The 14,032-nt window shown below is 40.0% G+C and overlaps 1 protein-coding gene across 1 annotated transcript in view; it reads right to left on the bottom strand.

The window, feature by feature from the left end:
* Window positions 1–14,032, bottom strand: part of LOC140730332 (ALK tyrosine kinase receptor-like) — a 1,251,709-nt gene that overhangs the window by 382,500 nt on the left and 855,177 nt on the right. The window contains exon 5 of the mRNA XM_073050601.1: window positions 6,364–6,503. Within this exon, the coding sequence (XP_072906702.1) occupies window positions 6,364–6,503 (140 nt within the window). The remainder of the gene's footprint in view (window positions 1–6,363; window positions 6,504–14,032) is intronic.

The following is a 14,032-nucleotide window of genomic DNA, read 5'->3' as shown; positions in this document are numbered from 1 at the left end:
AGTGGAGGATGAAGATTGATATTCTGGAATTTGCAATGGGAAGGAAGAAATACAAGAGATACCGGAAAAGTCAGACACGGGTAATTCACCAAGGCCTGATGGGATCTATTCCAGGAAGCTGAAAAACAAGGAGCCTCTCTAGTTCATGACATGTTTTCACCTTTGCCAGGGGAAGTAGAAGACTGTTCCCTTGTTCAAAAATGACAAAGGCAAGCCTGGCAACTACAGAGAGTGAGCCTTACATCAACAGCAGGGAAATTATTGGAAAAATTCTATGGGAGAGGATTTATGTGGCAGCATTAGAAAGAATGTAGAAGAGATTTCTGGGATGTTGCCTGAAATGGGGGGCTTTAATTACGAGGAGAGCTTGGTTACAAGGTGTTTGCTCTCACATGCACATAAAAGTTAAAGCCCTTATAAAGGTTTATAACATTATGAAGAGCATAGGATAGAGGCGCCTAAAGCATAGAGCATAGGTTTAAGGGGAGAAGGGAGAAATTTAGTGGAGAGTGCAACTTCTAATAGAAGGTGGTTATCATATGGAACAAATTGTCAGATGAGGTGGTGGAGGTAGATACAATTACAATGTTTAAAAGGCATTTGGACAGGTAAATAGATAGGAAAGGAACAAAGGGATACAGGTCTAATGCATACCAGTGGGATTAGTATAGACAAGGATTGCTGCTGGCATGGACAAGCTTGCTCAAAGGGCTTGTTTCTGATCTTTACAGCTCCATGAAAAGATTAATTAACTGTCAAAAACTATTAATAGATGTTCTAATCTATTATTTTTTTAAACTTTATAATGGTTAAGTGCACTCCAACTTGAACTAATAGGTATACTGAAAACAATAATAAAAATTCAGATTTATCAATTTATACAACATTGCTATTTAAGTAAGCTGCGGTTTTAATGAATCATTGATGAATGCTGCATTACCAATCAAGTGTACCGCAGCATCAATTTTTGTAGGATTAATAAAACTGATCATTTCAGTGAAGCTTAATGCAATATTCACGAATCCCACTGGATATTTTGCTTCAGAGATACAGCTTTAATTTGTAAAATCTTTTATATAGCAAAAATATTCCACTGTATTTCAAAGAACATTGTTAAAAAATGTTGAGCCACACAAGAAAGAATTACAAGCGTCATAACGTAGGAAGGAGACAGGGGGAGGGGATGTAGATAAGTCAGCAAAGTGAACTCCATTAGTGGAGCAATTCATTTCATGGATGAACTCTAAGTAGCGGGGCAGGTTGCAAAAAAATGGTTTACTAGAGAAGCACAATTCTGGGCTTTATCAATGGAGGCATAGTATAGAAAAGTGGGAAAATCATCCTGAACTTTAAGGAAATAGATGTTTGGGCATATTTGGAGCATTGTGCTCAATTCTGGTTGCCATATTGTTGGATGTGAAAGATAGCGGGTATAGAAAAAAATAATGAGAATGGTTCCTCAGAAGAGGGACTACCATTATAAGAATCAAATAGAGAGGCTGGGACTGGTTTTTTGGAGATGAGTAGGCTGAGGTCAGATTTGATAATGTATCTAAAATTACGAGGGTCATAACAGTGTTGATAGAGGGAAGTTGTCCATTTAGTTGAAGGGTTGAGGACTAGAGGTGAAGGGAAAGCTAATTAACAGAGACATTGGTGAAAGAGAAAGTAAGTGACATGTCTTGGGATCTGGAATGCAATGCTAACAGCTGTGGGGGAAATGGCTTCGACTGTGGCTTTCAGAGGAATTGGATAAACATATGGTGAAGAAAGGTTTGCAAGCCACAGAGAAAGGGAGTAGAAAAATTGTTGAGTAGGGAGTCAGCACAGATATGATGGAATAAATGGCCTCTTTCTGTGCTGAAGCCTTTTTATGATCTTATGATTCTATGAAACACAGCAACAATGAATAGGTCATATTATGTGGGACATTGTTACTTTAGCGATGTTAAGTAAATAGCCTTAATACAAGGATTTTCAGAGAAACAGCAGATTAGTTCAAATTCTTTTACTTTAATCAAAATAGGTCATTTCAGGTAATTGTAGTACAAACCACTGGAGGAACTCTGTAGGTCAGGTAGCATCTGTGCAGGTGAAGGGATAGTTTGAATACCAAGAGCAGTGTTTATGATCCTTTATGTGGTACAGTATCCGTACTGGTCTTATAAATCATACATTGTCATTACCATGCCTTTTGAAAAGATGTACGTGATGGTAGGAAAGGGAAAATCATCACTATGGAAATTAAAATGGATGTAATTAAGTGATATGAAGAGGGAGAAATGTCATCAAAAATTGACTACAGCATTGGGTTTCAGTCGCTCTGGAGCAAGTACCATCATAAATGACAAGGCACCCATTCTGAGCACAATAAAATATTCAGCCTCAATTCAGGCTGCTAAAGTTACAAACCAGCAGAATGGTTTGATAACTGAGATGAAAAAAACTGTTGGTGATAGAGCTTATGGATCAAAACCAACATGAAATACCCATTAGCTTGATAATTATTCAAGAAAAAGCAAAGAGCCTGTTCAACGATTTGACGAAATGCATGGTAATGAAGGCAAAGAATTTGTTGCAAGTAGAGGGAGGTTTTGCAGATTTAAAGGGCTGATTTGTGTAGCATGAAAGTGCAAGGGGAAGCAGCAATTGTTGACCATGCTGTAGCATTTCCCCGATGCACCTACCAACTTCATTAGGGATGGGCTTATTGTGCTGAATGTGTTCAATATGGATGAGATTAGATACATTGGAAACATATATCGAAAGGGGCTGCGTGGCAGCGTAGAGCAGAGCATTTTATGGCACCAGCGATCTGGGTTCAGTTCCCATCGCTTTCTATAAGGAGTTTATGCGTTCTCCCCGTGACCATGTACTTGCCCCCATGTGCTCCGGTTTCCTCCCACAGTCCAAAGGCACACCAGTCAGTAGGTTATTTTGTAATTTTAAATTATCCCGTGATTAGGCTAGGGTTAAATCGGAGATTGTGGGGGGTGCAGCTCAAAAAGGTGGGAAGGGCCTGTTCTACACTGCATCTCTATAAATAAACAAACAAACATTGTAAGGGAGAAGACTGCTCTAGAACATAAAGTAATGAAAGAGAGAATGATCCCTTTGCTTAGTGGAAATGTTGTAGGGGATTGCAAACCTTGCTTGTTTATCCAATTGTGAACCTTCAAGCTCTTCTTTTTTTTTTTAAATTTTTTTATTAGTTTTTCAAAACATTTTACAAATTAAAAACCCCAAATCCCAATGAGGAGCATTAATACAGTGCAAAATTAAGCATACGATAACAATATGCTACAAAGGAAGAGAATTTAACAAAAAAGCACCTAAATTAAAGACAAGCCCCACAACACAAGAAAAAAACAACTCCAGACCGACCACAACACAATATAGAGAGTATAAGTCAGGACAGTCAAACTCCCAGACTGTGAATACACTTAGCAACAGAGGATAATAATGCCTACTACCAGGAAAAAAAAGGGAGCTGAAAGCAAGGGACCGAAAAGAAGGAAAAAAAACCCTAGTCAAGAGGAAGGTTATGAAAGTACTTGATAAAAGGTCCCCAGACCTTATGGAACTTTAGATCCGAATTAAGAACTGAATAATGAATTTTTACGAGGTCCAAGCAGGCCATAATGTCGTTAAGCCATTGCGCATGAGTGGGCGGGGCAACATCTCTCCATCTAAGGAGGATCAAGCGTCTAGCCAGGAGAGAGGCAAAGGAATGTATTCGGCATTTGGTCGGACCCAGACATAAATCTGTCTCGCCCCAAAAACCGAACAGAGCAATTAAGGGGTTAGGTTCTAGGTGCTGATTCAGAATACCCGATAATGTAGTGAAGACATCTTTCCAGAATTTCTCCAAGCTAGGACAGAACCAGTACATATGGATGAGAGAGGCCACGCCCCTCTTGCATTTATCACAGAGCAGACTAATGCCAGGGTAGAATCGAGATAGTTTAGATTTAGACATATGGGCTCTATGAACAATCTTAAACTGTAAAAGGCAATGGGAAGCACAAAGAGAGGTTGAGTTAACCGATTTGAGAACTGAGTCCCAGCTCTCCTCGGATAAGGAGATATTTAAATCCTGCTCCCAGGCCATTTTAATTTTATCCACAGGGGCCCGTCGTAAGGCTGCTAGTTTATCTCGGATAATTGATATTAAACCTTTACCTAGTGGATTAATGGAAAGAAATAGGTCCATAGCATTTTTCGCAGGCATTTCAGGAAAGTTAGGAATTAAAGGAGCAATAAAGTGTCAGATTTGGAGATATCTGAAAAAATGAGCGTTAGGCAGGTTGAACTTAACAGAGAGCTGCTGAAAGGAAGCGAAGCGATTATCAATGAAAAGATCTTCAAAATGTCTAATGCCCTTCCTATACCAAACATGGAATGCTGAATCGTACGTAGTAGGTAAAAAAAGGTGATTATGTGCGACAGGGCTAGAAACGGAAAACCCCTGGAAACCATAGCATTTCCTGAACTGAGCCCATATACGCAAAGTGTGTCTAACAAGAGGATTAGCTATTGATCTGGGCAGACTACTAGGGAGTGCAGAGCCAAGAAGTGCAGAGATAGATAATTCTTTAGTGGAGCTCAACTCCATTGCCACCCAGTTAGGGCACTCGGGTTGGCCGTGGAAGAAAGACCAGAAGGTAGTACAACGTATATTAGCTGCCCAATAATATAAACGAAAGTTAGGTAAAGCCATGCCACCCTCTTTTTTAGATTTTTGGAGGTGGATTTTATTAATTCTAGAGTGCTTATTCTGCCACAGATATGACAAAATAATAGAGTCTAAGGAATCAAAAAAAGATTTAGGAATAAAAATTGGGATAGATTGAAATAAGTATAAAAATTTGGGGAGAACATACATTTTAACAACATTAATATGACCTACCAAAGACATAGATAGAGGTGACCATTGTACCAGACTCTGTTTTATAGCATATGAAAGATTGACAAAGTTTTCACGAAAGAGATCTTTAAACTTCCTTGTGACTGTAATTCCAAGATAAGTAAATTGATTATGGACTACTTTAAAAGGGAGATCCCAAAATATTAGTTCTTGTGCTTCTTTATTAATTGGGAAAAGTTACCTTCAAGCTCTTCAAAGAAGGCTGAAGTCCGGCAGAACAGCTTCATGATGTTAGCTCATTTTCAAGACTGCTTTAAGAACTAATTTGTCCGTGAGGTGAAGGGATACAATGGATCCAAGAATTTAGCATTCAAAATATTATTGGTTCTCAAAAATACCCTAGGGATTCAGCAATTCTGGATGACATTTATCCAAATGTGTTTGGTGGCAATTAATCAACCTTAACAATGTCCAATGGATCAAGGTGCTATTTGCAACTTCAAAAGCGTACTACTCCAGAAAACAATTTCACAACCTATTAAATTACCTGATGCAGCAGAAGGCATGTCTTCAAGGGAAATTTGGAAGTCAAACAATATCTATGATACAATGAAGAACATTGCAGATGCTTGTGCTCAGCTGAAGCAAACATGTATGAATAATGTGCGGAAGATAGATAATTTGTCCCAACTTTGTGATTGCTGTGTGATTTCTGTGTGTTTTCTGAGATGACAGAACAAGGAAGAAAATGGTTGCCCTTGGCAATCAACTTCAGCTTGAAATTAATGAGGATAATGTCACAAACCTGCTTGAATCTCATGTTGAATGAACACTTTATGGAAGTGGTAAAACAGCTGTTCGAAGAGTAAACTCCAGAACTTGAAAAGAGATTCACTACAAAGCGGTTGGCACCAGTTTCGATGAAATATGAAGTTGAGCAAAGCTAGAAGAGCAAGACTAAATTTGCAAAACAGGCTTATCATTGAGAGTATTCAATGCTACAAAGCGATTTTAGAAGAGAATAAAAAAGCGGTACAATCTTCACTTGATATGCTGTCCAAAATGCTTGAAAGGAAGCAAGAACTATGTATTGTAAATACTAGAGATTCTGCAGATGCTGGAAGTCCAGAGTAAAACAATGGGAAGTATTTGCCTCCACTTCAGCAGCATTTCCAGTACCAATCCCATCCACCCAGTACTGCAGAGACACGCTTCTCATAGATAAATTTTGTGCATGCATGGACACATTTTCTGACTTATGGACATACTTATCTTATGGACATCTGTAAAAATGGAATCCACCTGTCACCCGAGAATGACCTGCAGTGGATACTGAAGATCCACCCCATACTCAAAGGATTACTAAAATTGATTATAAAAGGAAATAATCTGACATTGGAAAACAAAATCATATACAACTTTATTATTTAAAACTTCATATTCTGATGAAGCTGATTCTAAAGTAGCACTCACTTTTTAAAAAGCTCAGCATTTACCTTCATGGCAGTTTTTCAGGGTAACTGAGTCCAAAGCCGTTATCTCCCAGTTTCTTCGACTGTTTCCTTTATATTCCAAGGAGATCCTGAAACCATCTTCCAAGCGTCCCACTCTCCCCTGAAGCAGTGTCCAGCTGTTCCTGTCAGAAGGATGTTTGAAATAACAGAAAAGTAGAGCGAGAGAAAAACAACAGTGAATCAAACCAGCAGAGACACAACATACTTTTAATTCTAGGCAGCGTTGCATTGTTTTATATCAAAGTGCCTTTCAACTCAGGCCAGTAATGACTCTCCAGAGTGACTGATGAAAGGAGCCAAGTTCACACAGCGGCAGTAATATTTCTGTACTAGTGCGGGCATAGGACTTTAAATCTACTTTTACATTCAATGCTGTTACAAATCAGAGCTGCAAGCTATCAGTTGGATGTTTGCTCTGCTATTCTGCCCAAAATCATCTACCACAATACTGAAGGGAGAAAAATGGGTTTAGTATTTTCTTTTGACATCTCAGCCATCTGACTATTTACCCCAATGACCGGTTGATTCTTCATCTCCTTTATGACGGGCTGTTGGTCCATTATGGAATCAGTGGAAGGATAACACTTTCTCCCTGTGGAAACACCTGAAGACCTTCTGATAGAGGAAAAAGCCTGACCTATATGCAGCCTGAATTACTGTATATCATTTTAGAAAAGTTATATTATAGCTGATCTGTTACAGAGACCTAGAGCATTACAGCAGAGAGAGAGAGGCTCTTCTTCCCACCCAGTCCATGAAGAATTATTATTCTGCCTAGTCCCATCGACCTTCATCCGAATCAAAGCCCTCCATGTCCCTCCCAACGATGTATTAACCAAACTTCTTTTAGATGTTGAAATCAAACCTGCATCAAGCTGTTCCGCTTGCAGTTTGAATGTGTGGAACAACACCCTCAGAGTGAAGATATTCCCGCTCAAGTTCCCCTCAAGTATTGCACTCTTCACCTTGAACTCATGACCTCTAGACTTAGTCTCACCCAACTTCAGTGGAAAATGCCTGCTTATGTTTTCCCCATTATTCTTCATAATTCATATGCAGTACCTCTTTCAAATCACCCCTCCAGCAAATAAAGGCCTATCCTATTCAACCTTTCCTCTAGTCCTGGCAACATCCTTGCAAATTTTCTCTGTACTCTTTCAAAATTCTTGCCATCTTTACTGCAGGTAGGGAACCAGAAGTGCACACAATATTCCAAACTAAGCCTCACCAATGTCTTATACAATTTCAATATAACATCCCATTTCCTGCACACAGTATATTGATTTATGCAAACCAGTGTGTAAAGCTCTCTTTACGGCCCTCTCTTGTGATGCCACTTTCAAGGATTATGGATCTGTATTCTCAGATTTCTCTGTTTTACCACACTCTTCAAGTGCCCGACTGCTCGCTGTGTAGAACTTACCCTGTTTGCCCTCACAGAGTGCAACACCTCACCCTTGTCTGCATTAAATTCCATCTGCCATTTTTCAGCCCATTCTTTTCTCCCACTGATTTAGATCCCAAAGGCCTTGATAAGCTTTCTCATCGACTTGGTATGAGCCATAAATTTGCTGAACCAGTTAACCACATTGTCATCCAGATTATTGATATAGATGACAGACAACAATGGACCCGGCATCTGGAGCTGCAGCTTGATGGTCTTTGGCTCATCCAGGATACTGAGGAGGTGATAGACTGGAGCTACAGGGAGGTAGTCACCCGAAAGTCGCAGGATGGAGGTACTGTCAGAAGAGGGAAAGGAAATAAGCAAGCACAGCAATTCTGCATGTGGCCATTCCCTTCAAGAATAAGTATACCAACTTGGATACTAATTGGGGGAGGGGAAAGGCACAGCAACCAGGTCTCTGGCACTCAGTCTAATGATATGGCTCAGGAGACAGGAGATCTTGCCTAAGAAATCTGTTGGAATTCTTTGGGAAATAACAAGCAAAACGGTCAAAGGAGTGCCAGTGGATGTTGTGTACTAGGATTTTGTGGCCTTTGACGAGGTGCCACACATACAACTGCTTAACACGATGAGAGTCCATAGAATTATAGGAAAGATACTACCATGGATAGAAGATTGACTGTCTTGCAGGAGGCAGAGATTTTGAATAAAGGGAGCCTATTCTGGTTGTTGCCAGTGACTAGTGGTGTTCCACAGGACCGGTATTGGGACTGCTTCTTTTCACATTGTGCGTCAATGATTTGTGTGATGGAATTGATGGCTTTGTGGCTAAGTTTGTGGATGATATGATAGGTGGAGGGGGAGGTAGATCTGAGGAAGCATAGAGGCTGCAGAAGGACTTTGACTGATTAGGAGAATGGGCAAATAAGTGGCAGATGGAAAACAATGTTGGGGAGTCAAGAAGTACAAAAATGCTGAATCAACTCAGCAGTTCGGGGAGCATCCGTTGAAAGCCTGTTAGGGAGTGTATGGCCATGCACTATGATAAAAGGAACAAAAATAAATAATATTTTCTAAACAAGGGGAAAAAAATCAAAAATCATAGGTGCAAAGGGATTTAGGAGTCCTCATGCAAGATTCCCTAAAGGGTAATTCATAGTTTAAGTAATTGTTGAGGAAGGAAATGCTATGTTAGCATTCATTTTGAGAGGACTATAATGTAAAAACAAGGATGTAATGCTAATGTTTTACAAAGACACTGGCGAGGCCTCACTTGGAATATCGTGAACAGTTTTGGGCCCCTTATCCAAGAAAAGATGTGCTAAGATTGCAGAGGGTTCAAAGGACATTCACGAAAATGATTCCGGGAATAAAAGACTTATCATCTGAGGAGCATGTTATGGCTCTAGGCCTGTACTCACTGGAGTTTAGAAGAATGGTGGGGTGGGGGGGGGGGGGGCAGGTGGATCTCACTGAAACCTATTGAATGTTGAAAGGTCTAAATAGAGTGGATGTGGAGAGGATGTTTCCTGTAGTGGGGGGAGTCCAAGACCAGAGGGCACAACCTCAGAATAGAGGAACATCTATTTAGAATGAAGATAAAAGGAATTTTGTTAGCCAGGGGTGATGAATCAGGAATTCCTGGCCACGAGTGGCTGTGGAGGCCAAGTCATTGGATGCATTTAAAGTGACAGTTGATAGATTTTTGGTAAGTCAGGCTGTGAAAGGTTACAGGGAGAAGGCAGGAGAATGGGGTTGATAGGGAAATGGAGCAGCCGCGGTCAAATGGCGGAGAAGACTCAATGGGATGAAAATGGCCCAATTCTGCTCTTATGTCTAACTGTCTTTGATTCCTGCAGTACACCTTTGGGTACAGATCTCTAATCAGAGAGATAACCGTCTACCAACACTCACTGGCTTCTTCCGTGAAGCTACTGTCAAATTCAATTTACTATACTAACTTATCCTGATTGCCAAGCAACTGAACATTCTTTATCAACCTCCTAAAGACCTTGCTAAAGTCCATGTAGACAACACCCACCTCTTTCCTTCATCAACTTTACTCATAACTAAAAAAAACCCTCTAAAATTGGCCTACAATTTCTTGGATTATTCTTAGACCCTTTTAAAACAACAGAACTACATTAGCTATCCTCCAATCCTCCGGCAGAACACCCATGACCAAGGACATTTTAAATATCTCTGCTAGGGCTCCTGCAATTTCTGCATGAGCTTATCACAAGGTCCAAAGGAACAGTTTGTTAAACCTTGGGGATTTATCCACACTAATCTGCCTTAAAACAGCAAGCACTTCCTCCTCAGTAATCTGTATACAATCCATGTCCTCACTACTATTTTACCACAGTTCTATAGACCCTGTGTGAATTTCTCCCAAGTAAATATAGATGCAAAAACTTCATTTAAGATCTCCCCCTTCTCTTTTGGCTCCATGGATAGATAAACACACTGATCTTCAAGTGGATCAATTACCACTTGCTATGCTTTTGCTCTTAGTATTGGGTATCTGTAAATGCTATTGGGATTCTCCTTTAATTTGTCTGCTAGAGGAACGTCATGCATTCTTTTAGCCGTCCAAAGTATGAAGGTTCCTGTTCTTCTGTGATTATTTTTAAATGACTTGGTTGAGGAAGTGGGAGAGTCAGTTAGTAGGTTTGCAGATGGCACGAAGGTTGGTGGTATTGTGGATAGTGTAGAAGGTTGCCCTAGGTTACAATGGGATAATGATAGGATGTAGAACTTGGCTAATGGAGTTCAATCCAGAAAATTGTGAAGTGATACATTGAGAGGTCAAACTTAATTGCAATGTATGAAGTTAATGGTAGGATTCTTAGCAGTGTGGAAGAACAGAGAGATCACGCAGTCCAAGTCCATAGATCCTTCAAAATAGCCATGGAAGTTGATAGGGTGGTTAAGAAGGCTTAAGGAGTGTTGGCCTTTATTAGTCAGGGGATTGAGACCAAGAACTATGAGGTAATGTTGCAGCTCCATAAACTTCTAGTTAGACCACACTTGGAGCATTGTGTACAGTTATGATTGCCTCATTAAAGAGAAGAATGTGGACGATTTACCAAGATGTTGTTTGGATTAGAGAAAGATTATGAAGAAAGATTGAGTGAGCTAGTTTTTTTCCCTTTAGATGAAGGAGGATGAGAGGAGACTCGATGGAGGTATATATATGATAAGAGACATTGAAAGCCAGACAGAGCCTCCCCCCCCCCCCCCAGGGTAGAAATAGTTAATACAAAAGACCCCATTTTAAGGTGATTGGAGGAAAATGTGAAAGGGTAGGCTTTCTTTAAAATTATTAATACAGTGATGGGTCCATGGAATGTGTGCCAGGGCTGGTGATGAAGGCAGATAATTTAGGCACATTTAAGATACTCTTGGTTAGGTGCATAGGTGAAAGAAAGAAAGAAAAAAAAATGAAGGCTATGTAGGAGGGAAACATCAGATTGACCTCGGAGTAGGTTGAAGTGTTGGCACAACTTCATGACCTAAAGAGCTTGCACTGCGCTGTACTGTTCTATGTTTTTTAAGTCTTTGAGCACACTTGCCCAGTTTAATACCAGCTTTCCCTACTTGTGCACATTTTGGTTCATGGTTACGTTGAGCTCTTTTATACATTACTCGACTTGTATTCCCGAATTCAGAAAATTCAGTTGGTGGGGGGGGTGTCACATACATTTGAAACAAACAGACAGATATCCATCCCAGCACAACAAAAGCGTCAGTAACACCTGGAGGAAATCCTGTCCATGCGTGCAAGTGCTTCAAACTATTCATTGTGCAGTATATTCTCTTTGGAATGGTAGGGATGGGAGCAGGCTAGCAGTGCCAGTTGCATGAATATGCTGGCTGAATGGGAATTTAAATTCATTACTGTACAGCACACTAGTATTCCATGCATAAATCTTTAAATGAATTGCCAAACTACTTGTCATCTCTTTACCTTTTCAAATAATGTTTTATTCTGCAATAGGCTAAACAGTGGTAATGTAAACTACAGCAAGAATAAATCAAATGAATGACTGTTCTCATCATCACCACATGAAGTGCCAGATCTTCAAAGAAGTTGTTGCTGCCAATCAGCTTTCAATTACACCGCTCTTATGTATAAATGTAAATAAAGTAGAAAGTCTTTTCATACTTATCTTGCATTTAAGAAATTATTACAAGTTCTGGATTTTTTCCCCAGTTGGTTAAAAGTTCGAGATACACAAGTACTAGATACATGAGCTTATAGAATATTGCACTGCTATGTATATGGTTATTAATGACACCAACTAATCAGATCTCAGATAATTAAAATATGGCTTAAACTTATTTTAATACCCAAGAACAAGGATGAACTGTTCACTCCTTGTGTTTGAATATCAGTAATACTGGGAATATGTCAAATTCTGAATTGGAAAAGGTAATAAATTAAAAACTAGAGGAAAAAATAAGATAATGAGGACAAAATTAAACAATTTGAATAGAGGCCAATAAACAGGTGGACCCAATTAGAAATTGAACAAACCAAATGATAAAATAACCCAAAACAGAAGACGAATTAGAGTAATAGCCAAAAGGTTAGGCATGTCAATCTGAATTTCAGGAATATTTCATAAGACTATAAGATATAGGAGCAGAATTAGGCCATCTGGCCCATCGAGTCTGCTCCAGCATTCAATCATGGCTGATCCCTTTTTCCTACTCCTCCTCAACCACAGTCCCTGGCCTTCTCTCCATAACCTTTGATCCTATATCCAATCAAGAACCTATCAATCTCTGCTTTAAATACACCCAACAACCTGGCCTCCACAGCTATTTGTGGCAACAAATTCCACAAATTCACTACCCTTTGGCTAAGGAAATTTCTCCGCATCTCTGTTTTGAAAGGGCACCCCTCTATCCTGAGGCTGTGCCCTCTTGTCCTAGACTCTCCCACCATGGGAAACATCCTTTCTACATCTACTCTGTCTAGGCCTTTCAACATTCAAAAGTTTTCAATGAGATTCCCCCTCATTCTTCTGAATTCCAGCAAGTACAGAACCAAAGCCATCAAATGTTCCTCGTATGATAACCCTTACATTCCTGGAATCATCTTTGTGAACCTCCTCTGGACTCTCTCCAATGCCAGCACATCTTTTCTAAGATGAGGAGCCCCAAAACAGTTCACGATACTCAAGGCATGGACTCACCAATGCCTTATAAAGCCTCAGCATCACATCTTTGCTCTAGTATCTAGACCTCTTGAAATAAATGCTAACATTGTATTTGCCTTCCTCACCACTGACTCAACATTCAAGTTAACCTTTAGGGTGTTCTGCACAAGAACTCCTAAGATTTGAGAAATGCATCTCAGATTTTTGGATTTTCTTCCTGTTTAGAAAATAGTCCACACATTTATTTCTACTACTAAAGTGCATGACCATGCATTTTCCAACATTGTATTTAATTTGCCCCTTTCTTGCCCATTCTCCTAATATGTCCTTCTGCATCCTGTTTCCTCAACACTATCTGCCCCTCTATCCATCTTTGTATCATCTGTAAACTTGGCAACAAAGCCATCTATTCCATTATCTCAGTCATGTATATACATCATAAAAAGTGGTCCCGATACCAATCCTTGTGGAACACCACTAGTCACTGGCAGCCAACCTGAAAAGGATCCTTTTACTCCCACTTGCTGCCTTCTATCAATCAGCCAATGCTCTAACCATGTTAGTAACTTTCCTGTAATACCATGGGCTATTAACTTGGTAAGCAGCCTCATGTGTGGCACTTTGTCAAGGGCCTTCTGAAAGTTCAAATATACAACATCCACTGCATCCCCTTTATCTATCCTACTTGTAATCTCCTCAAAGAATTCCGACAGGTTTGTCAGGCAGGATTTTCCCTGAAGGAAACCATGCTGACTTTGCCCCATCTTGTCCTGTGTCACCAAGTACTCCATCACCTCATCCTTAACAATTAACTCTAACATCTTCCCAGCCACTGAGGTCAGGCTATCTGGTCTACAATTTCCTTTCTGTAGCCTTCCTCCTTTCTTAAATAGTGGAGTGACATTTGCAAATTTCAGTCCTCTGGCACCATGCCAGTGTCCAATGATTTTTGAAGGATCATTTCTAATGCCACCACAATCTCTAACACTACCTCTTTCAAAACCCTAGGGTGCAGTTCATGTGGTCCGGGTGACTTATGCACCTTTAGGTCTTTCAGCTTTTTGAGCACCTTCTC

This window comes from Hemitrygon akajei, chromosome 7, assembly GCF_048418815.1.
Source record: "Hemitrygon akajei chromosome 7, sHemAka1.3, whole genome shotgun sequence".
Classification (NCBI taxonomy): Eukaryota; Metazoa; Chordata; class Chondrichthyes; order Myliobatiformes; family Dasyatidae; genus Hemitrygon; species Hemitrygon akajei.
The sequence above is the reverse complement of the archived record's forward strand: the minus strand, read 5'-3'. Positions and strand labels throughout refer to the sequence as shown.